The sequence below is a fragment of the Oncorhynchus gorbuscha genome, linkage group LG19, assembly GCF_021184085.1.
Source record: "Oncorhynchus gorbuscha isolate QuinsamMale2020 ecotype Even-year linkage group LG19, OgorEven_v1.0, whole genome shotgun sequence".
Classification (NCBI taxonomy): domain Eukaryota; kingdom Metazoa; phylum Chordata; class Actinopteri; order Salmoniformes; family Salmonidae; genus Oncorhynchus; species Oncorhynchus gorbuscha.
The window spans coordinates 31702330-31725694 of NC_060191.1; the positions used below are offsets into that span (position 1 = coordinate 31702330).

At 45.2% G+C, this 23365-nt stretch overlaps 1 protein-coding gene across 7 annotated transcripts in view; it reads right to left on the reverse strand.

Moving 5' to 3' along the window:
- Nucleotides 1-23365, reverse strand: part of dock10 (dedicator of cytokinesis 10) — a 216253-nt gene that overhangs the window by 96438 nt on the left and 96450 nt on the right. For 5 of the 7 annotated variants that reach the window (XM_046316182.1, XM_046316185.1, XM_046316180.1 and 2 more), the window contains exons 2-4: nucleotides 17840-17959; nucleotides 16475-16564; nucleotides 11535-11617 (exon numbers count right to left, since the gene is read on the reverse strand). In XM_046316182.1, the coding sequence (XP_046172138.1) occupies nucleotides 11535-11617; nucleotides 16475-16564; nucleotides 17840-17959 (293 nt within the window). Of the gene's footprint in view, nucleotides 1-11534; nucleotides 11618-16474; nucleotides 16565-17839; nucleotides 17960-23002; nucleotides 23196-23365 lie in introns of those variants that run through there. The other 2 variants (XM_046316184.1, XM_046316183.1) reach the window with 2 other exon arrangements.

Consider the following 23365-nt stretch of genomic DNA (forward strand, 5'->3'; position numbering starts at 1 on the left):
CGTTCTCGGGACGGGGTCACCAATACTTAGTGGATTGGGAGGGTTACGGTCCTGAGGAGAGGAGTTGGGTTCCGTCTCGGGACGTGCTGGACCGTTCACTCATCGATGATTTCCTCCGTTGCCGCCAGGATTCCTCCTCGAGTGCGCCAGGAGGCGCTCGGTGAGTGGGGGGTACTGTCATGTTTGTCATTTATTATCATGTCTTGTCCCTGTGCTCCCCATTCTATTCGTTTCCCTCTGCTGGTCTTATTTGGTTCTTTCCCTCTTTCTATCCCTCTCTCTCCCCCTCCCTCTCTCACTCTCTCGCTCTCTCTTCTCTCTATCGTTCCGTTCCTGCTCCCAGCTGTTCCTATTCCCCTAATCATCATTTAGTCTTCCCACACCTGTTCCCGATCCTTTCCCCTGATTAGAGTCCCTATTTCTTCCTTTGTGTTCCGTTCCTGTCCTGTCGGTTCCTTGTTTAGAATTCACCGTGCTGTGATTGTGTATCGCCCTGTCCTGTCGTGTTTTTGCCTTCATCAGATGCTGCGTGTGAGCAGGTGTCTCTGTCAGCTACGGCCTGCGCCTACCCGAAGCGACCTGCAGTCTGTGGCCGCTTCTCCTGTTATTCCCCTCTACAGACTAGAGGATTTCTGTTATTCCCTGTTTGGACATTTCCTGTTAAGGATTCAGGATTTGTCGTTTTCTGTTTGGACTTGAATAAACTCTGTTTCTGTTAAGTCGCTTTTGGGTCCTCTTTCACCTGCATGACAGAGACATGCTGAACATCTTTGTTTTTGTCTACCTTGACGATATCCTGATTTTTTCACCGTCACTCGAGATTCATGTTCAGCACGTTCGACGTGTACTCCAGCGCCTTTTAGAGAATTGTCTCTACGTGAAGGCTGAGAAGTGCTCTTTTCATGTCTCCTCCGTCACTTTTCTCGGTTCTGTTATTTCCGCTGAAGGCATTCTGATGGATCCCGCTAAGGTCCAAGCTGTCAGTGATTGGCCCGTTCCAAGGTCACGTGTCGAGTTGCAGCGCTTTCTAGGTTTCGCTAATTTCTATCGGCGTTTCATTCGTAATTTCGGTCAAGTTGCTGCCCCTCTCACAGCTCTTACTTCTGTCAAGACGTGTTTTAAGTGGTCCGGTTCCGCCCAGGGAGCTTTTGATCTTCTCAAGAAACGTTTTACGTCCGCTCCTATCCTCGTTACTCCTGACGTCACTAAACAATTCATTGTCGAGGTTGACGCTTCAGAGGTAGGCGTGGGAGCCATTCTATCCCAGCGCTTCCAGTCTGACGATAAGGTTCATCCTTGCGCTTATTTTTCTCATCGCCTGTCGCCATCGGAACGCAACTATGATGTGGGTAACCGCGAACTGCTCGCCATCCGCTTAGCCCTATGCGAATGGCGACAGTGGTTGGAGGGGGCGACCGTTCCTTTTGTCGTTTGGACAGACCATAAGAACCTTGAGTACATCCGTTCTGCCAAACGACTTAATGCACGTCAAGCTCGTTGGGCGTTGTTTTTCGCTCGTTTCGAGTTTGTGATTTCTTACCGTCCGGGTAGTAAGAACACCAAGCCTGATGCCTTATCCCGTCTCTTTAGTTCTTCTGTGGCTTCTACTGATCCCGAGGGGATTCTTCCTTATGGGCGTGTTGTCGGGTTGACAGTCTGGGGAATTGAAAGACAGGTTAAGCAAGCACTCACGCACACTGCGTCGCCGCGCGCTTGTCCTAGTAACCTTCTTTTCGTTCCTGTTTCTACTCGTCTGGCTGTTCTTCAGTGGGCTCACTCTGCCAAGTTAGCTGGTCATCCCGGCGTTCGAGGTACTCTTGCTTCTATTCGCCAGCGCTTTTGGTGGCCTACTCAGGAGCGTGACACGCGCCGTTTCGTGGCTGCTTGTTCGGACTGCGCGCAGACTAAGTCAGGTAACTCTCCTCCTGCCGGTCGTCTCAGACCGCTTCCCATTCCTTCTCGACCATGGTCTCACATCGCCTTAGACTTCATTACCGGTCTGCCTTTGTCTGCGGGGAAGACTGTGATTCTTACAGTTGTCGATAGGTTCTCTAAGGCGGCACATTTCATTCCCCTCGCTAAGCTTCCTTCCGCTAAGGAGACGGCACAAATCATCATCGAGAATGTGTTCAGAATTCATGGCCTTCCGTTAGACGCCGTTTCAGACAGAGGTCCGCAATTCACGTCACAGTTTTGGAGGGAGTTCTGTCGTTTGATTGGTGCGTCCGTCAGTCTCTCTTCCGGGTTTCATCCCCAGTCTAATGGTCAAGCAGAAAGGGCCAATCAGACGATTGGTCGCATACTACGCAGCCTTTCTTTTAGAAACCCTGCGTCTTGGGCAGAACAGCTCCCCTGGGCAGAATACGCTCACAACTCGCTTCCTTCGTCTGCTACCGGGCTATCTCCGTTTCAGAGTAGTCTAGGTTACCAGCCTCCTCTGTTCTCATCCCAGCTTGCCGAGTCCAGCGTTCCCTCCGCTCAAGCGTTTGTCCAACGTTGTGAGCGCACCTGGAGGAGGGTGAGGTCTGCACTTTGCCGTTACAGGGCACAGACTGTGAGAGCCGCCAATAAACGTAGGATTAAGAGTCCTAGGTATTGTTGCGGCCAGAGTGTGGCTTTCCACTCGTAACCTTCCCCTTACGACAGCTTCTCGTAAGTTGACTCCGCGGTTCATTGGTCCGTTCCGTGTCTCCCAGGTCGTCAATCCTGTCGCTGTGCGACTGCTTCTTCCGCGACATCTTCGTCGCGTCCATCCTGTCTTCCATGTCTCCTGTGTCAAGCCCTTTCTTCGCACCCCCGTTCGTCTTCCCTAACCCCCCGTCCTTGTCGAGAGCGCACCTATTTACAAGGTACGTAGGATCATGGACATGCGTTCTCGGGGACGGGGTCACCAATACTTAGTGGATTGGGAGGGTTACGGTCCTGAGGAGAGGAGTTGGGTTCCGTCTCGGGACGTGCTGGACCGTTCGCTGATTGATGATTTCCTCCGTTGCCGCCAGGATTCCTCCTCGAGTGCGCCAGGAGGCGCTCGGTGAGTGGGGGGGTACTGTCATGTTTTGTCTTATATTGTCTTGTCATTTTGCTTTCCCTTCTGTTCGTTTTCCCCCTGCTGGTCTTATTAGGTTCGTTTCCTTTTTTCTCTCTCCCTCCCTCTCTCTCTTCTCTCTATCGTTCCGTTCCTGCTCCCAGCTGTTCCTATTCCCCTACTCAATCATCTAGTCTTTTCACACCTGTTCCGTATCTTGCCCTCTGATTAGAGTCCCTATTTCTCCCCTTGTTTTCCGTTTCTGTCCTGTCGGATCCTTGTATATTGTTCGCCGTGCTGTGTCTTTGTCTCGCCCTGTCGTGTCTTGTTTCCCTCAGATGCTGCGTGTGAGCAGGTGTCTGAGTCTGCTACGGTCGGTGCCTTCCCGAGGCAACCTACAGTTAATGGTCGAGTCTCCAGTCTGTCCTCGTCACTACGAGTGGAATTAAGTTTTTAATGTTTTGTTTTCTGCTCTGATTGTCCAGGAGTATTGCCTATTTCCTTTACTGGAATAAAGACTCTGTTTTCGCCAAGTCGCTTTTGGGTCCTCATTCACCTGCATAACAATACCGGTTGCATCACTGCCCGGTATGGCAACTGCTCAGCCTCCGACCGCAAGGCACTACAGAGGGTAGTGCGAATGGCCCAGTACATCACTGGGGCCAAGCTTCCTGTCATCCAGGTCCTCTATACCAGGTGGTGTCAGAGGAAGGCCCAAAAAATTGTCAAAGACTCCAGCCACTTTACCCCCAAAATATATGGGGGACTGGAAATGATGCAGACAATTACATTGATGGAAGCAAAAATCTTTCCGCAATATTAAGCTGATCCACCCCTTTAAAAAAAAACAATAAAAAACACTGTGTGACCCTGATTTAGCCCACTGCAGGAAAAGGTTCAAATCGCCACATATCCTGATTCCACCATCATTCTTAAGGACTGGTACAATGGATGTCGTCCATTCACTCACGCTCTAGCACTTTTTTCCCAACAATTCCAGATATTTTTCTTTTCTCAATAGGCTCCTAATTGTCACTCACTTCAATATTGTCCTCAACTATTTTCCTCAGTCACGTGATCTTCATTCACTTCACTCACTGACGTTCCATCCTTAGTTTTTAATTCCAAAGTTCGACTTCATAGTTTAATAAATGTAATTTCCTTTACTCACTGTATATTCCTCCCTATTAATCACAATGTTTTCCGCTCCGATGTCCGTCTCAAATCCTTTTCTGCTGTCCATGACGATAGGGTTGGGCCAGATTTTCATATCGTCATTACCGTCCTTCTCTCATCCCGGGATTTACGGTATTACCGGCTTAATACACAAGGGGACCCCCAAAGAATTGCCCATTGGGTGTTTACCAGGACGCTAATAAAATTAGCACAACTAATAGCAAGTTTCCATGGAGGCTAATATGCCAACGTGGGCAAATAAAATAAACAAATTGCCAAGACCAGCAATCCAGCTCATAAAGTTATACATATATACATATACCCGGTGCGGCAGGGTAGCCTAGTGGTTAGTGTTGGACTAGTAACCGGAAGGTTGCAAGTTCAAATCCCTGAGCTGACAAGGTACAAATCTGTTGTTCTGAACAGGCAGTTAACCCACTGTTCCCAGGCTGTCATTGAAAATAAGAATTTGTTCTTAACTGACTTGCCTAATTAAATCAAGGTAAAAATAAAATATATAGGTAGGATCTACAGAATGTGAGTTTGGACATTTACAAGCGAATGTGAATGAGAGACATTATGCAAACGAACAATGTTTTGATGCATGCTTGTCTGAAGGAAGAACAGCGCTGGCTCTGGAGTAGCATGTGTACAGTTGTGTCTGTGTGGGCTCTAGAGTCGCTGTGGCAATGGGCCTGCCTGCTCTGCTCGGTGAAGATGAGGGAGGAGGAGATGGGCCAAGAATGAAGAGGAGAAAAAACGCAAGGAAATCAAGATAGCACTGGCAGCTGTACAGATAACTCATCCAAAGGGCTTTATCTTTTCAAACAAAGCAGAAAGCTAACACAATATGATGCCCTGTCACCTTATTAATTCAGCTACTAGCAAGTTAAACATAAAGGTTGAGTTAACGCAGAAGTCTGCGTCTTTCACACAGGACAAAAAAAACACGTAACAAATCTCTTTCTGCGCTTTGTAAATGCAGATTTAAATGGCTTCTTATTGCATTCTGTGATAGGCATCAGACCAATTTGTGACTCGTTTCAAGAAACTAGGCGAATGTCGCACGTCACTACATCACAGGAGACGCATTTGAACGTAAACGTATTTTTTAAATCAAATTAGCTTTTTTGCAACATGTGAACTTTCATGTGCCTTAATAAGAAATGTGTATTCCATCCGCAAATACAAATAAAATTGTTAAATTACGAGCTTAGTTGGTTTAGCCACGGAAAAAGCCAAGAACCTTCCCGCTAGCCTTGATTGGCTGAGATAATGGATGGGCTGGACATGCCGGGAGATGAGCTGCTCAGCATGTGTTGATAGTCCTTTCTTACCGCACCATTTTTGAAAGATATAAAATTAACCATCAAGAACCACAAAAGTTTTGCTACTTTTCTCAATAAAATTGAAGCCCTGAATTTAGCAGGCGCTATAGACAGATCTGTTGGAAAAAGTGATAAGCTATTTTCTGCACACGCCACACCGTCAGTGTGAACCAGAGTGACTTGACACGATGCTGGCCAAACAAGATGTAGCTACGAACAAAACAAAGTTAAATGGTTTCAGTCCGCCGTGAAGCGTTCGTCCATGTACAAAGGTAAAAGTCTAGCTACATTTTCAGATATATGTTTCTAATTTTGTCAGAATTTTTTTATTTATTGCAAGTTCAAGCATAATGTTCACTAGATCTCCCAGTATCTCTACTTGCACATTCATCTTCTGCACATCTATCACTCCAGTGTTTAATTGCTACATTGTAATTATTTCACCACCTTGGCCTATTTATTGTGTTTACCTCCCTTATCCTACCTCATTTTCACACACTGTATATATACTTGTTCTATTGTATTATTGAATGTATGTTTGTTTATTCCATGTGTAACTCTGTGTTGTTGTTTGTGGCGCACTGCTTTGCTTTATCTTGGCCAGGTCGCAGTTGTAAATGAGAACTTGTTCGCAACTAGCCTACCTGGTTAAATAAAGGTGAAATAAAATAAAATAGATCAAATAGATAGCAAATGTTAGCTTGCTGGCTCGCTAGCTGACGTTATGCGTATGATCTGTGTATTAATATTATTCAAATCAGATCTACATTTGCATGGCTAGTTTTAGCTAGCTAACATTGAACCTAGTTAGCATTAGCTACCTGCAGATTCATACTACTGCTATGATAATGTTTGTATTGGTAGTAGTATGAGTTGGGATTATGTCGGTTCATTGTTTAGCTAGCTAGCTACATGTCTAAACAAAAGACTCTACTTCGCTAGATGATTACATGACCCATCAAGTTCGCCAGGTGTGTCTGGTGGTGATTACGGCCATCTATTGTATTTTATGTATCGCGACAATTGTGACCCATCCACTTAGCTAGTTGTGGCTGGGTGGTGGTTATAGCATTTCCTTCACATGACCCATCAATTTAGACAAGTGTGTCGGGTAAGCATCATCTAATAGTTATAAAATATTTTATCTGGACACTTTCTGTTTTTGATATTGATACTATGCAAGTAACCATTTCACTGTACCGTTTACACCTTCTGTGTCCTGTGCATGTGACAAATAAACTTAGATTTGATTTGATATAGTGTGTGTTTACCAGAGACAGCAATGTGAAGAACAACATGACCTGCACCAAAGTCAGATTAGGATATAAACCAAGGACTAGTGTATTTTTAGCTGGAGTTTTCCCTTATTGTAGGCTACTACTTTAACCACTTTTAGTCTTGAAATATTTGGTTGTTTACTAAACTACTCACCCTGTTTAGCACATGACCTCACATGTGAATCCATAAAGAGATGAGTGGGGCTAAGGCTTAAGAGGGTGTGAACGATGCTGAATGGGTGTTGACAAAAAAGAGCTCTCCAGTCTGTGGACCAAAACATTAAAAGGGCCATTTTCTCAAAAGTGGGGTTTATCAACTTTCAAAGCAGTATTACTTCCCCATTGTTCCTCAACTGCAGTGTATGATATACAGGACATTTTTTTTAGCTCTGAGTCTCTACTTTTATCCAATGTAAAAAACACAAATTTCAAATGTTGCTACATAAAACCAAATCAAGGCGGTCGGTCACATTTGTGCTAAGAATTCACTATCACCAGACAGTGCTCTGACTAATGTGTAGCTACTTTGTCTCTGCTAGCGATACACTGTGCCTAGACTGTACACACACAGAGAGACAGAGAGACAGAGAATATACGGATAATAAACTGACTGCAGACTGTCTTCTACCATCATGTGTCTGTTTGGAGGAGAGAAAGGGGAGGGAGAAGGAAGGATTTGGAGAGAGGAGGAGCTCCACATCCTCCCTGTCCAAAGTTCTTGCTCGCTCTGTGTGTCTGCCCCTAGGGCGATATAGGCCTAAAAACCATATCTGGATTTTTTTCAAACTTATGGGCGATACACAATATATATATCTCTCAAATTTTTTTATAATCACTGATCTGGCTTTCAAGTCTGTCTATGAAAATGCCCATACAAATTTAACTAGAACCATGCATAGTGCACAAATTCTCAAATAATGACTAACTTCTTGTAGCAAGGCATTAAGCTACAGAAAATGAACACAGGTCAACAAACTCATGTGCTGTGTTATTAGCCTACTAATCTTTATATTTCAAGTTTAGCCAACTTGATTCTATTTGCTAGCTAACAAGGTTGAACATTTACATTGTTATGAACACATTCTTCGCTCTGTCTCCAACTGTTTGAAAAGCATGTCTGCCTGTTCACTTTGTTCACATGTTAAAATCAAGTCGCCTACCTTATTTCTCAGAAAGACAACGAGTTGCCAATTCCTTATATACTTGTGTTTTTATGCGTATTGCACATTTACAAAAACACAGACTAGACAGCTAGTATAATAGTCTTTGGCTAAAACGCTGCTCGTGGTACGTGGTACCCTTATGGCGCCGTGACAAACTGAGCATTTATTTTTTCCAGAATCAATGTTCATTGGTAAGTTTTAGTAGTGTCTGCTCTGCGTGCAATTTGAGTAGTTGAGACATAAAACGGTATTGTTAGAAAAACCTCTCCTCTATTACAGTCTATTACAATGTGTTTTGGTGTCCATTCTGTTGGACCAAACCTCAAATGCAAATAGCGAGCTGAAACCACTTTTCAGAGAGGAAGATGTGATCTCTGAATTTTGATGGCGTGAGAGGCGGAGGGGTTGCTTGGTGTGTGTGAACCATAGAGGGAGAGGCGATGTGAGAGTGAATCTGTCCAAAATAAGCCCAATGCGTTTTTATGGGTTTATTTTGGACCTAAGCTTGTTGCCTGCCTTCCCGCCTTTGGGACAACAACTCCCATTGTTAGGGCGGAGATGTGCATCTCTGGTGTAAACGGGGAGGTGCACACAGCACAGAGGAGTGAAAGAGACAAGACCAAAAATACAACACGAGAACAAGCGGACATAAACACACATAAAAACGGACAATTACAAAACCTTGATTCTTGTAATACAGGCATTAATTCATTTGATATATCCCCCCCCCATCACCTGAATGAAGTGTCCCGCCTGTTCTAGTCTACTTCCTCCCCTCCTCTACTCACCTCATTCTGCCTTCCCCACTTCTCTCTCCCTCTCCCCTTCCCTCCGCTCCTCTCTCTCTCCCCCTCATCTCCACCACAGACAGTCAGAGAGACATATGATCAGGAGGTGACCTCGTTTGACTCGTTCACTTTGAGGAGCTCTGTTTTATCCTACAGGTCTGCCTCTTCCATTAGGGATGTCAAGAGGGAGAGGACTACACTTAAAAGCTTCTAGGCAGAGAGAGAGAGAAGGTCTGCGTTCCAAATTGCCCCCTATTACCTACTACATAGTGCACTACTTTTGAACAGGGCCCATAGGGTTCTGGTCAGAAGTAGTGCACTATTTAGGGAACAGGGTGCCATATGGAACACAAACAAGGAGTATGCCCTCTCTCTATGTCCCCTATCATCATATCGTAGATGTACCACACTTCAGTAATGGCATTCAAGCTCAACTCTAGTGTTGATACACGTGTTGTGATAGCCACATAACAGTCCAGCAGTTTATTGTAGTTGTAGGGCCTGCTTAACTACACAGGCATGGGCTAACTCGAGCCCAGAGTTTTTTTTCTGGCCAGGTCACCACGGCTAGGCGAAGTGAACGTTTGTGCCTGCATACTCTCTTAAAATACCTTTGCTTGAAAAACTAGATAAAAGCGGCAATATTACTGTTTATCCCTCTGTTGAGACACCATAGCAACAAGTAAACTTCTCAAAATAGTCAGAATGAATCTAAGATAGGTCAAGAAATCTGTATTTAAATGTTGATGTTTTGACAGAGGAAGTCTTAGTCATGCAGATGAAACTAACATGTTTGGTGCAGTATTTCTTGAGTGAAATGTGCATGAAAACTAGTCGTCTGTCATTGAATGACAACAAACACCTACTTTTGGCCAATCAATGAGGAAGGGGTGGAAACTTTGGCTGCCGAACTTCGACAAGCCTCAAGAGAAAAATGTGTGTGCTCGAACAGCCGGAAAAAAACCAGCTGAACGCTGCCGAATACCAAAAGGTCAAAGATGTGGTCTAATATATGCGCAAACTCTTTCGAATGGGAAGCATACGGTAAGTTTTACTGTAGAGGTGCTGGTTGCATGGAGTCGGATAGAGGGCAGACTTGCTACAAAGCTTGTTATAGCATGGGCAGCGAGGGCTTTCTCCATTTTAAATGGGTTAAAGGGGCAATTTTCAGTTTAAACAAAAACAAAGTGGGAACCCCGCCACTGTTTTGGTAAACAGCAGAGTTCCCCTTGGAGGGATCATCGTGGCACAGATAAGAGGTGTTCTCTCTTTTCCATCTCTATGGCTGGGTGTCTGAGCTGAGCCCCGACTTGTGTGGCCGAGTCCTATCCATCTCCCCCCGAAAAGTACCAGACAAAAACTTGCCCTCGCTCCAGTGTGTTCATGAGCCGCCCTGTGTTTGTGCATGTGCTCTGAGCTGGAGACACAAAGGCTTCCCTCTTTTATCAGGATAGCAGACCAAGCACTGCAACTAGTCTCAGCTAAAATTATTCAGGGCATCTCATGGCTTCTCAAAATTGTCTCAAAGGCTAAACATTTTTTAGAGAATCTTCAGGGACACCCCTGTGTTTGGACCTAACAGTTAGAATAGCCTTGCAACATGCCAGACTTCGTGGCTCTTCAATGTGATTTCTGGAGAGACACAGCTCGTGAAGATTACTAGCTCAGAGTGAACTGAGCTGTCAGTCTGTAAACTGGATCACAGACATATAGTATAAGGAGCCCAAACTGATCCTAGATCTGATGCTAACTGTGTGTACAGGGTATCTCACAAAGGCTAGCAGTAACTCCCATACTGATCCTAGATCTGCTACAAATTCCAGGGAAAGACAGAGGAAGTGATTCAGAGAGAGAACTCATTTCATGTGGATCTAACCTCCATAGGAGCCCGTACACTCAGTCTCTTGACATCTATTGATGTTAAACTACACAGTATCAAAAGTAGAATTTGGATCAGTTTTAGAGTTGATGTACAGAATATGATGTTGAACTTAACTATTTTAAATTCAACAAACTCAAAAAGGTCATGGGAACTGAACTAGAGGACTACAACATAACCAACCCATGGGAGACCAGGAGAACATTCCAGTGGTCTGGATAGGGGTCAGAAATCAAAGAGGCTCTGCTGTGATGTTTGGTCTCCCTGGGGTTGAGTGACCGATACACACACCCTGACATCACTGCTGCTGGACAGCACAGCTTGCCACTCAACAACACAACCCACCGATGTCCATCATTTTGGTTTTTCGTTCCCATTGTTGACATCACAGAGAGCTATTTTTCGAGAGGCCCGCTATGTAACCGCAGACTACAGCAGCTCAAATGGCACACTATTTCCTATTTAGTGAACTCTGGTCAAAAGTAGTGCACTAAATAGGGAATAGGGTTCCATTAACGATACAAGCACCTGGATCTTTTGGTCTAGCTGAGGTTCTCAGCTGCGTCTTTCCTAGTGTTTATGTGAAGTACGCCTATGGAAAGTCTGGAATGCGTTCCTGACAAAGACTCTGTCAAAACCGTTAAGCCCTGGAGTGGGCCCTGTCAAACACAAAAGCGTCATAATACTTAGAAGTACATGAAGTGGCGAAGTACTGTATTCTGACGCGGAACCATTAAAATATGTAAACACTGCTCTGTAACTAAATGTAAATGTACTAAATGCATAATCACAGACAAGGGCTGCAAAATTCTGGTAACTTTCACAAAATGTATGGAAAACCTGGGAGTTTTGGGAAAGTTGCCAGAATGTTGTAACTCTTTCATAGACTATTCTGTACCTGGGAAGTAGCCGGTAATCTCCTGCGTACTCATCATATTTGTAATGGACCACGTGTAGTTGGGAGTTGTAGTACTTGCAGGCCTGGAACAGAGGAGGAGGAAGAGGGGGGACAGAGGTTCTGTTAATGCCTGTGAATAACAGACAGTTGATTCTGTCTGTATACATGACCGTGTGTGTTAATTTCATGCATTTATTTGAGAGTCGCATTGCAAGGGAGCCCTGCAACTACACAACACATTACACATAGGGAATACAGCAGAAAATAAAATACTAAGATTTTTTATATTTAACTATAGAAAACACACACATGAAAAACAATCACATTCTTCAGCAAAAAGGTCCTCAATCAACAAAAAGAGATTTGTGTGTGTGTCTTGGCATGGGCAGTTGATGCTTGAAATCCCCTCTCGGTCACAACGTGGAACTTATACAGCTCTACAGTAGTCACACACACACACCTCTCTCCATTGAAATCAGTAGATCCAAGGTATGGTAATGGTAATGTACAGCTTTGTTTTACATGAGCAGCAGGCCTCATGCAACCCAATGTGATGCAAGCTAGGGCTGCAGAGGCTGCCTCCCTCTACGACATTAAGGTGGTGTCCCAAATGGCACCCTATTCCCTTCATAGTGCACTACTTTTGACCAGGGTCCACAGGGGAAGGGGTGCCATTCGGGACACAAGACTTGGTGTTTATGTAGCTGATCCAGCGGTGACAGAGTCAACACAGGAAGTTAGGTGGTAGCTCTAAGCTCGTTATTTCGTGCCTTGCAAAAACATTTTTTTTTTTGAGGGAAAAAGACTCTGCAGCCCTAGCTTGCTTCACACAGGTCGTCTTGGAGCCCAATAAGCTGAAAGAGTTACAAGATTGAATCCATGATTAGATGAATCAAACCATGAGAAGAATTGAATTAACATTGTCCCACGAGATTGAGTTAGATTTTCTTTCTCTCCCTCCCTCTCTTCTTTCGGTCTCTCACGTGCACACAAAAACGTGAGCTCAGCTGCGCACAAGCACACACACGCTCACGCACTCTCACCTCTCCACTCCCTCTCAATTAAATTTCAAATCAATTTTCAATTGAAGGGCTTTATTAGCATGGGAAACATATGTTTACATTGACAAAGCAAGTGAAATAGATAATAAACAAAAGAATAAAGACTATTCAAATGTCATACTATATATATACAGTAGAGGTCGACCGATTAATCGGAATGGATGATTAATTAGGGCCGATTTCAAGTTTTTATAACAATCAGAAATCGGTATTTTTGGGCGCCGATTTGTTGATTTTTATTACATTTTTTTAGACCTTTATTTAACTAGGCAAGTCAGTTAAGAACACATTCTTATTTTCAATGACGGCCTAGGAACGGTGGGTTAACTGCCTCATTCAGGGGCAGAATGACAGATTTTCACCTTGTCAGCTCGGGGGATCCAAACTTGCAACCCTACAGTTAACTAGTCCAACGCAATAACGACCTGCCTCTCTCTCGTTGCAGGAGAAGGGGAATGGGTTCTATATCTGATTCAAGTATTTTTATGTCAGATCCTAATTGGTAAGTTGAATTTTATGTCCCTTTTGATGGCATAGAAGACCCTTCTTGCCTTGTCTCTCAGATCGCTCACAGCTTTGTGGAAGTTACCTGTGGCGCTGATGTTTAGGCCGAGGTACATATAGTTTTTTGTGTGCTCTAGAGCAACAGTGTCTAGATGGACATTGTATTTGTGGTCCTGGGAATTGGACCTTTGTCAGGGCATATTTACTTCCACAAGGCAACAACACATTCCTGGGAACACATACTTAAATAGCTATTCTCTGTCTTCCAGCTCGCTCGCACACACACACACACACACACACACACACACACACACACACACACACACACACACACACACACACACACACACACACACACACACACACACACACACACACACACACACACACACACACACACACACACACACACACACACACACACACACACACACACACACACACACACACACACACACAATCTTCTGTAAGCTGTGACGGTGTGGTGTCTGGTGTGTTTCCGTATGCAGTGATGCAGCTACAGTAGGATGTGAGTGAGACTACGGGTGGCTAATTTGATCACTTCCTTCTAGCCAGCATGTGCTGCAAGTCTTTCACATCAGCCTCACCATCAAACATTACTTGTCACCATAAGAGCATGAAAACAGGTGCACATGCACACACAGTCTGTATATGTGTCCCAAATGGCACCCTGCTATTGATCAGGTCCTATAGGGTACCACCTCAAACGATTGCACAATAAAGGGAATGGGGTGCCATTTGGGTCACAGTGAAGATCCACCTCTTCATAGCGACAATACAATAGGGGAAATGTACACAAAATTGTGTTCACGCTGGTCGTCATCATTTGCATTTGTAAAGTTCTCGCCCCATCGCCGTCTCTCTCTCTCTCTTTCCTTCCCATCTCTCCCCCTCCTTCACTTTCTTTACATTTCTCTCTCCTCACCTTTCTCTCTCTCTCCCCTTCTTTCCCATCTCTCCCCCTCCTTCCCTTTCTTCACATTTCTCTCTCCTCACCTCTCACCCCTTCCTTCCCATCTCTCCCCCCCTCCTTCCCTTTCTTTACATTTCTCTCTCCTCACATCTCTCTCTCCCTTCCTTCCCATCTCTCCCCCTCCTTCCTTTTCTTTACATTTCTCTCTCCTCACCTCTCTCTCTCTCTCCCCTCCTTCCCTTTCTTTACATTTCTCTCTCCTCACCTCTCTCTCCCCTCCTTCCCTTTCTTTACATTTCTCTTTCCTCACCTCTCTCTCTCTCTCCCCTTCCTTCCCATCTCTCCCCCTCCTTCCCTTTCTTTACATTTCTCTCTCCTCACCTCTCTCTCTCCTTCCTTCCCCACTCTCCCCCTCCTTCTCTTTCTTTACATTTCTCTCTCCTCACCTCTCTCTCTCTCTCTCTCTCCCCTTCCTTCCCATCTCTCCCCCTCCTTCCCTTTCTTTACATTTCTCTCTCCTCACCTCTCTCTCTCCCCCTCCTTCCCTTTCTTTACATTTCTCTTTCCTCACCTCTCTCTCTCTCTCCCCCTTCCCATCTCTCCCCCTCCTTCCTTTCTTTACATTTCTTTCTCCTTCCATCTCTCTCACCTCCTCCTTACCTCTCTTTCCATCTCTCCCCCTCTCCTTCCCCATCCTTGTCTCGCTCTCCCTCCCTCCCCTCCTTCCCACTCTCTCTGTCACCACCTCCTTCCCTCTCTCTTTCTCTCTCTCTCTCGCCCCATCCTTCCCCCTCTCTCTCTCTCTCGCCCCCTCCTTGCCGCTCTCTCTCGCCCCCTCCTTGCCGCTCTCTCTCGCCCCCTCCTTCCCGCTCTCTCTCTCGCCCCAACCTTTCATCTCTTCCTCCCCTCTCATTGCCTCTGTCCCTTTCCTCCTCCCTCCCTCACCCCTCCCCCTCCTTCCCTCTCTCCCCCTCCTTCCCTCCCTCCCTCCATATATCTCTCCCTCTCTCACTCTTGCCCCCTCCTTCCCTCTCGCCCCACTCCATCGCCCCAAATGTTCCTCTTCCTCCCCCTCCTTCCCTCTCTTCCTCCCCCTCTCTCTCTCTCCCCCTCCTTCCCTCTCGCCTCCTCCCCTTCCCTCTCTCTCTCGCCCCTCCTTCCCTCTCTTTCCCCATCCCTCCCCCTCTCTCGCTCCTCCTTCCCTCTCTCTCGCTCCTCCTTCCCTCTCTTTCGCCCCCTCCTTCCCTCTCTCTCTCTCGCTCCCTCCTTCCCTCTCGCACCCTCCTCCCCTCTCCCTCTCTCTCACCCCCTCGCGCATCCTCCCTCTCATCCTCTCGCACATTTCCTCTCACTCTCCCACTCTCACACCCTCTTTCGCCCCCCCCCCTCCTCTCTCTCACTCTCTAATTCAATTTAAGGGCTTTATTGGCACTCTCTGTTTAGGGCCAAATAGCATTCTAGTTTGCTCTGTTTTTTTGTTAATTCTTTCCAATGCGTCAAGTAATTATCTTTTTGTTTCCTTATGATTTGAATGGGTCTAATTGTGTTGCTGTCGTGGGGCTCAGTGGGGTCTGTTTGTGAACAGAGCCCCAGGACCGGCTTTCTTAGGGGACTCTTCTCCAGGTTCATCTCTCTGTAGGTGATGGCTTTGTTATGGAAGGTTTGGGAATCGTTTCCTTTTAGAGTAGTAGAATTTAACGTCTCATTTCTGGATTTTGATAATTAGCGGGCATCGGCGATCTCGCTCTCTCTCTCTCTCTCTCTCAAATGATTCATAATTAGCGGGCATTCTCTCTCTCTCTCTCTCCCATTGGAGGCAGAAGTCCAGTCAAAGCCCCCCCCGTCTTCCAGATGCTGTTGATTCCCACGGAGAGAAACATGATACAGCAGCAAGCTGCACAACTTTACTTCGCTTTCCCTCTTGTTCAGAAGGGGAGCAGTAACGCCCAGACATGGGTAAAGAATACATGCTCGTCACTTTCTCATATATGGGTCAAGGAGGAGTGAGTGAGTGATTGAATGCATCAGTCTGTCTCTCTCTCTCTCAATCATAGAGCTAGCTGGAAACTATCCTCTCTCTCACATGCACGTACACACACGCTCGCAGGCACACAAACACACACAGCTTCTGGAGGAACAGAACACATCTGTGCTCCTGATGTCACTGCCTTATGGGCTCATGATGTTGACCTCTGTGTTGAGGATAAGTAAACTAACAACTACATGTAGTCCTGACCCTTACCCACACAACCACCACACCAAGCCTAGCTGCCTGCCAGCCAGCCAGCCTGAATGTGGAGTCAGCCCTGCTCCATAGCCCTCCCCTGCACCAAAGCTCAGTCACACAACTAAGCATGGAGCTCACACACACACACACGCACACGCACACCCACATACACACACAAACGCACGTGCGTGCACACACACACATACACACTCACCTGTCTGACCAGCAGACACTCGGCCTGGAGCTCGGCCCCCTGGGGCACAGTGGACTGCAGTGTCCGTCTTTCCAGAGGCACTGTGGACACCTGGGAGACAGAGGGGAAGGAGAAATCATTGGGGGTGAACTATCAAGGCAGGAGGGACAGTTTGATGTCAGGTAAAAGGTTGTCTCTGAAAGACTGTCGGGGTGGAGGGGGTGTGGACTTGACATCTCAGCCTTTTCCCCTAGAACCAAATTCACTAGCTGCCAGAGGTCAAAGTTCACGCGATAGCTGGTTTTATGATTACTGAGATTAGGTAAAAGATGACACATACCAGAGTGGGATAGGATACATGTGCAGGTTTGAACATGAAAATGCTTGAGGGGGACATAGGAAATCTAAGGATACAGTCGTTACCACCATGATGTACAGTCAGATCACTGAGCCCTATTCCAGTGCGTCAGCACTTGACGAATAACATCTGACCAAGAGCTCCGTTGCTGTTATAATTCAATCATAAATATTGAGGTAAAAACAGCACATGGCTCAAATATATCATCCATACCTAAGCAGTAAAGATTTTGAGAAATACTGCTCTCACTGATGGCACCGTATTCCCTATGTAGTGTATTACTTGTGACCAGGGCCAAGTAGTGCACTATATAGGGGGATAGGGTGCCATTTGGGAAGCAAAACACACAGAGAACAACCAACGCTTGGTTCTGATTTACTGGGTCTGCAAGTCAGCTGTTTAAAACTCAGCACACTCACAGGAAGGAAGGTGTTCCAAAACATTATTAGGTCATGGAAACTAATTTGGTTTGTCCATTAGCTAATGAATTGGAATTTCCATTAGGTTGAGAGACCACAAATGAAACAGGGACTGTTTGGTTGCCGGGTGTGTGTGTGTGTGTGTGTGTGTGTGTGTGTGTGTGTGTGTGTGTGTGTGTGTGTGTGTGTGTGTGTGTGTGTGTGTGTGTGTGTGTGTGTGTGTGTGTGTGTGTGTGTGTGTGTGTGTGTGTGTGTGTGTGTGTGTGTGTGTGTGTGTGTGTGTGTACCACGGTAGCAGAGTCAGGCATTTAAAAATCAACTCAGGGATCGAGAGCCGAGTCATTTCCCTAAAACCAATTAAAACCGGTTAATGTGAAGTGGCGGTCTTAAGGAGTCACATTAGCGCACTAATTAAGTCACTAATGAGCAAACAGCCACAGGACATTGTCAGAGCAGAAGCACTAGGGGAATGAGGGGTTCAGAATGCAAGTGCGTCTGTCTGTCTGTCGGTCTTGTCGAAAAACATTGGAGCCAGACACACGCACACACAGTCAGACACACACACACAAACACCCCTCCCCCCACACACACAGACACGCTCGTACCCACCGTGAAGTCGTTGTCGGGGAAGAGGAGCAGCTCGCTGAGGGGGTCTTCCTTCAGCTCATCTCCCAGGTCACAGATCACAGCCTCATAGTCCAGAGGGTCTATCAGCTTGGGTTTCTCCTGCTGGAACACACACACACACATTTTACTTGACTTATCCCATTTGGAAGTGAAATAAACACTTGGGTACTACTTGGGGAAACACAGATGAGAAAGCGGCGGATGCAGGATTCAAATCCAAATGCGCACACACACACACACATTATCAGAATCGCGCAGTCAACCATACATATGAGGACCACTGTAACAGTCACACCATGGAATATCCAACATATTCAACTATTAGGTCACACAGAAAAGTCTTCTACATCTAGGACTTATCCTGCTGTAACGCACTGCGAGAAAGACAGACAGGCGCACAGGCAGCGACACCACGCTAACATTTTTCTTCTATACCATTCTACAATCCTGACTTATAAACCTCTCTGAACTGCGCTGATACCCAAAACACTCAGCAGTCACGTCATATACACTGAGAAAAGTCAGCCAGTCAACAAGTGTTCTTCAAACCGAACACGAGACAAACGGTGTAGCTAGGCAAATAGTCTAAACCCCAGGACATCTGTTTATCTTTCACCGGACGGGCATGAATCATTTTCTTTGCAAGGCATGAAGAAAAACAAACGAGCTAGAGCCACCACCTCACTTCCTGTGTTTAGACTGTCACCATTGGATCAGCTACGTAAACACCAAGTCTGTGTCCCAAACGGCACCCCATTTCCTACGGGCCCTGGCCAAGAGTAGTGCACTATATTAGGGGAAGAGGGTGCCATTTGGAACGCGGACCCCAGCCTAGAGGGGCGGGGAAGAGAGAAGTAAAATAGAGGATGAAGTGGGTTACATGTCATGTGCCAAACCAAACCAAAAACATGTCGAGGGAAACCGTTTTACTGACAGAGAAGAATATATTACATTAGCTCAGAAAACATATTTAATGATAGTTTCTGGTGCTGAGTAGTATTTCAATCGATTACATCAGAGATTCAAGCTCTGATATGACCGTAGGCTGATATAGTACAAAGCCAGAAGTTTTACAATACGTTTTAGGTTACGAGTTAGGCTGCACATCTGCACAGCAAATGGTCTCAACAATCCCATCCGGACAGAGCGTTTGACAGAAAGCGAAATGGACAGCACATGATGAGATGAGGCTATTTCGGGTCCTCAAAGGAAAAGCAGCACGTCTTATTCATCACCGCTAACACAAACTGCGGTCAGAGGGTTGGAAAACTGATGACCTGTCTTCTCTCTGTTGACACGCCCACTGCGGGATGTTTTCTCCTGCGTTCCGACCACGAGCCTCTGTTCAGTTAGACCAGGGGTGTAATTCTTTAGTGCACATCGTAGCAAATCTTTTTTTCTTTTTAAAGGAAAAATGGTTTCTAATCGGACAAGTTCAGCTAGGTCCCACACCATTTGCTTCAGTTTGATTCCTAGTGAACACGTCCCTGACACATAAGGGAGAGTGGTGGAAGCAGGCAGTCAGTGAGGAATAAAAGCATGGCAAAGAACGTGACAGAAAAACTAAAGACTGCAAAACACCCAGAATCATAACAATCTTTTGTTGTGAGGAAGGATCTTGTTGTGATTCCACTGTTAAATATATATATATTTTTGTTTAACTGTGCCCGACTGTTAGAGAGAATTACAGCTGAGGACAATTGAAGTTGTCAACCTCACAGAAATATCTACCAAGACAATATCTTTTGCCTGAGCGGTCTGCGGATAGTGGTCCAGCGGTTAGTGTGGCGTACCCAGCCCGGGACACACGTTTAGCCAACGCCACCAGTCGGCATGGGTTTCCAATCTGCCTCCCAATCTATCCTACCTTTGACGTCTCCTCTAGCCCTCTTCACTGCCCAATCTCAATATAATAAATAAAACCGACAAAAATATATATCTAACGTCATATGCCTGAAGGTGGTTTTCAGCCGAGATTTCAAAATGAACATAAAACAAATATTAACTTCCCTTTGTGTTTCCAGCCAGTAGGGATCTTACCACACAGACGGACCGGTGGCAGGGGCAGAGAAACACATTAACAACAGTCTTTCATACTCAGCATTCATTCACACTGTTGCCAAATCACTTGATCACCACTGTGGGTTTGGCCCATTCCGTTTTGATTTGACCTGACCAGAGGCACTGAGAGGTCAAATGGCACCCCCTTAGTTTTGGTCCCCTTTTATTCTGGTCAAAGGTAGTGCACTACAGAGGGAGTAGGGTGTCATTGAGAAAGACAAAACCGCTGGGGTAATTCCACAACAAAGTGGAAGGAAATAGGCACTACTTACCCTATAACAGTCAGCCGAAGCAATCTTAGCGTCATATAGGGACGTTACCTTCCCTGACACCTGAAGTACTATCGGCTCAGTAACGCAACAGCTCAGTAATGACTGGGACTATAGAGTGTGTTGTAGTGGGCGTTTTATCACATTTCAAAGCAGCTTGAGACATGCTACATGACACCTACACGTTTGGCACCGATATTCCACCGGACAACATCACACCAATACGGTCAAGATGTTGCAGAGCATTTGTACAAATCGGACATACGTGTAGAGGTGTAAAAGTCCCCTGCTGACAAACTCATAGCTCCAGTTGAAATGTTGTGAACATATAGATCCCATGCTGATTGTAGTCCTGTGTGGCTTAGTTGGTAGAGCTCAGCACTTGCAATGCCAGGATTGTGGGTTTGATTCCCATATGAACAAATAGGGATATTTATTTAAATGATCTGGATAAGAATGTCTGCTAAATGACTCAACTGTAAAGTGGCTTGCGAAAGTATTCACCCACCTTGGCATGTTTCCTATTTTATTGCCTCACAACCTAGAATTAAAATGTATTTTTGGATGGTTTGTATCATTCGATTTACACAACATGCCTACCACTTTGAAGATGGAAAATATTTTTCTTGTGAAACAAACAAAAAATAAAAGACAAAAAAAACTTGAGCGTGAGTAACTACTTACCCCCCCCCCCCCCCCCCCAAAGTCAATACTACAGCTGAAGTCTGAAGTATACATACACTTAGGTTTGATTCATTAAAACTCGTTTTTTAACCACTCCACAATTTTCTTGTTAACAAACTATAGTTTTGGCAAGTCGGTTAGGACATCTACTTTGTGCAAGACAAAAGTCATTTTTCCAACGATTGTTTACAGACAGATTATTTCACTCATAATTCACTGCATCACAATTCCAGTGGGTCAGAAGTTTACATACATTAAGTTGACTGTGCCTTTACACAGCTTGGAAAATTCCAGAAAATGATGTCATGGCTTTAGAAGCTTTTGATAGGCTAATTGACATAATTTCAGTCAACTGGAGGTGTATCTGTGGATGTACTTCAAGGCCTACCATCAAACTCAATGCCTCTTTGCTTGACATCATGGGAAAATCAAAAGTAATCAGCCAAGATTAATTCACCAAACTTATTGTGGGAAGCTTGTGGATGGCTACCCGAAACGCTTGACCCAAGTTAAACAATTTAAAGGCAATGCTACCAAATACTAATCCAAATACTAATTGAGTGTATGTAAACTTCTGACCCACTGGGAATATGATGAAAGAAATAAAAGCTGAAATAAATCACTCTACTATTATTCTGACATTTCACATTAAAATAAAGTGGTGATCCTAACTAACCTAAGACAGGTCATTTTACTTGGATGAAATGTCAAAAACAGAGTTTAAATGTATTGGCTAAGGTGTATGTAAACGTCCGAATTCAACAGTATGTATAGCCACCTTTTGCAGCAATTACAGCTGCAAGTCTCTTTGGGTATGTCTCTATAAGCTTGGCACATCTAGCCACTGGGATTTTTGCCCATTCTTCAAGGCAAAACTGCTCCAGCTCCTTCAAGTTGGATGGGTTCCGCTGGTGTACAGCAATCTTTAAGTCATTCCACAGATTCTCAATTGGATTTAGGTCTGGGCTTTGACTTGGCCATTCCAAGACATTTAAATGTTTCCCCTTAAACCACTCAAGTGTTGCTTTAACAGTATGCTTAGGCTCATTGTCCTGCTGGAAGGTGAACCTCAGCCCCAGTCTCAAATCTCTGAAAGACAAACCGGTTTCCCTCAAGAATTTCCTTGTATTTATCGTCATCCATCATTCCTTCAATTCTGACCAGTACCTGCCGATGGAAAACATCCCCACAGCATGATGCTGCCACCACCATGCTTCACTATGGGGATGGTATTCTCGGGGTGATGAGAGGTGTTGGGTTTGTGCCAGACATAGCATTTTCCTTGATGGCCAAAAAGCTAAATTTTAGTCCCCAACCCTGATCTGTACTTCTCCAGAACTTTGTCCCTGACCTGTACGGAGAGCTCCTTGGTTTTTATGGTGCCACTTGCTTAGTGGTGTTGCAGACTCTGGGGCCTTTCAGAACAGGTGTATATATACTGAGATCATGTGACACTTAAAAAGTCCACCTGTGTGCAATCTAACTAATTATTTGACTTCTGAAGGTAATTGGTTGCATCAGATCTCATTTGGGGCCTCATACCAAAGGGGGTATGCACGCACCACTTATTTATTTTTTGAACAAGTCATTTTTTAAATTTCACTTAACCAATTTGAACTATTTTGTGTATGTCCATTACATGAAATCCAAATAAAAATCAATTTAAATGACAGGTTGTAATGCAACAAAATAGGCTAAAAAGCCAAGGGAAATGAATACTTTTGCAAGGCACTGTAAATGGCCACTCCACTGGATAGAAACTCCGATACACATAGGGAGCAATACTATGTGTATCGGTGTATCAACACACCGATCAGATAGTCAAATAGAGAGTCACTGGCTAACTAGTATTAGGCTAAGGCTAGCAATGTCCAACTCCAACCTGTGCCATATCGGTTAGCCTCATTTTGACAGACAGATGCGGTGTAGAGTGAAGTTGCCGATAGAGACTTGGGTCAGATTTGCCTTTTCACACACTCATGATTAAGGTTAGGAATTGGAAGCTGATTCTAGATCTTTACCTAGGTGAACTTCACCCCAGATCGACAAGTGCAACAGAGAGGAAAAGGAAGCCCAGGGCAATAAAAACACAAAGATACGGCACTGCACGCGAGAGATACAGCATACATACGACGCTCAGCCGGTTGAAATCGTTCCGCACACGCCTGCTCTTATCCCTGGTCTTCTTTCGGAACGTGATCTTACTCCTGAAGCTCATCCTGATTCAAAACAGAAGACTGCACACGGATGCCGATGACACGGGTAGAGACGGGGACACGGACAGGACATGTGTTCCAGCAGGCAGAATGTCCATTGAAGGGTGTGTGAGACCTGTCGGAGCGGGTGGTGCCCAAGGAGGAAGTAGATGCTTGATGTCACACGGTGACAGAGGAGGTGCAGCAAGGGAAAACTGAGAAAAAAAATCCAACCACCAAATCTGTCTCTCTTCCGTTTCTCTCTGAAGACTCTCTCTATCTTTGTTCTTACTCTCACC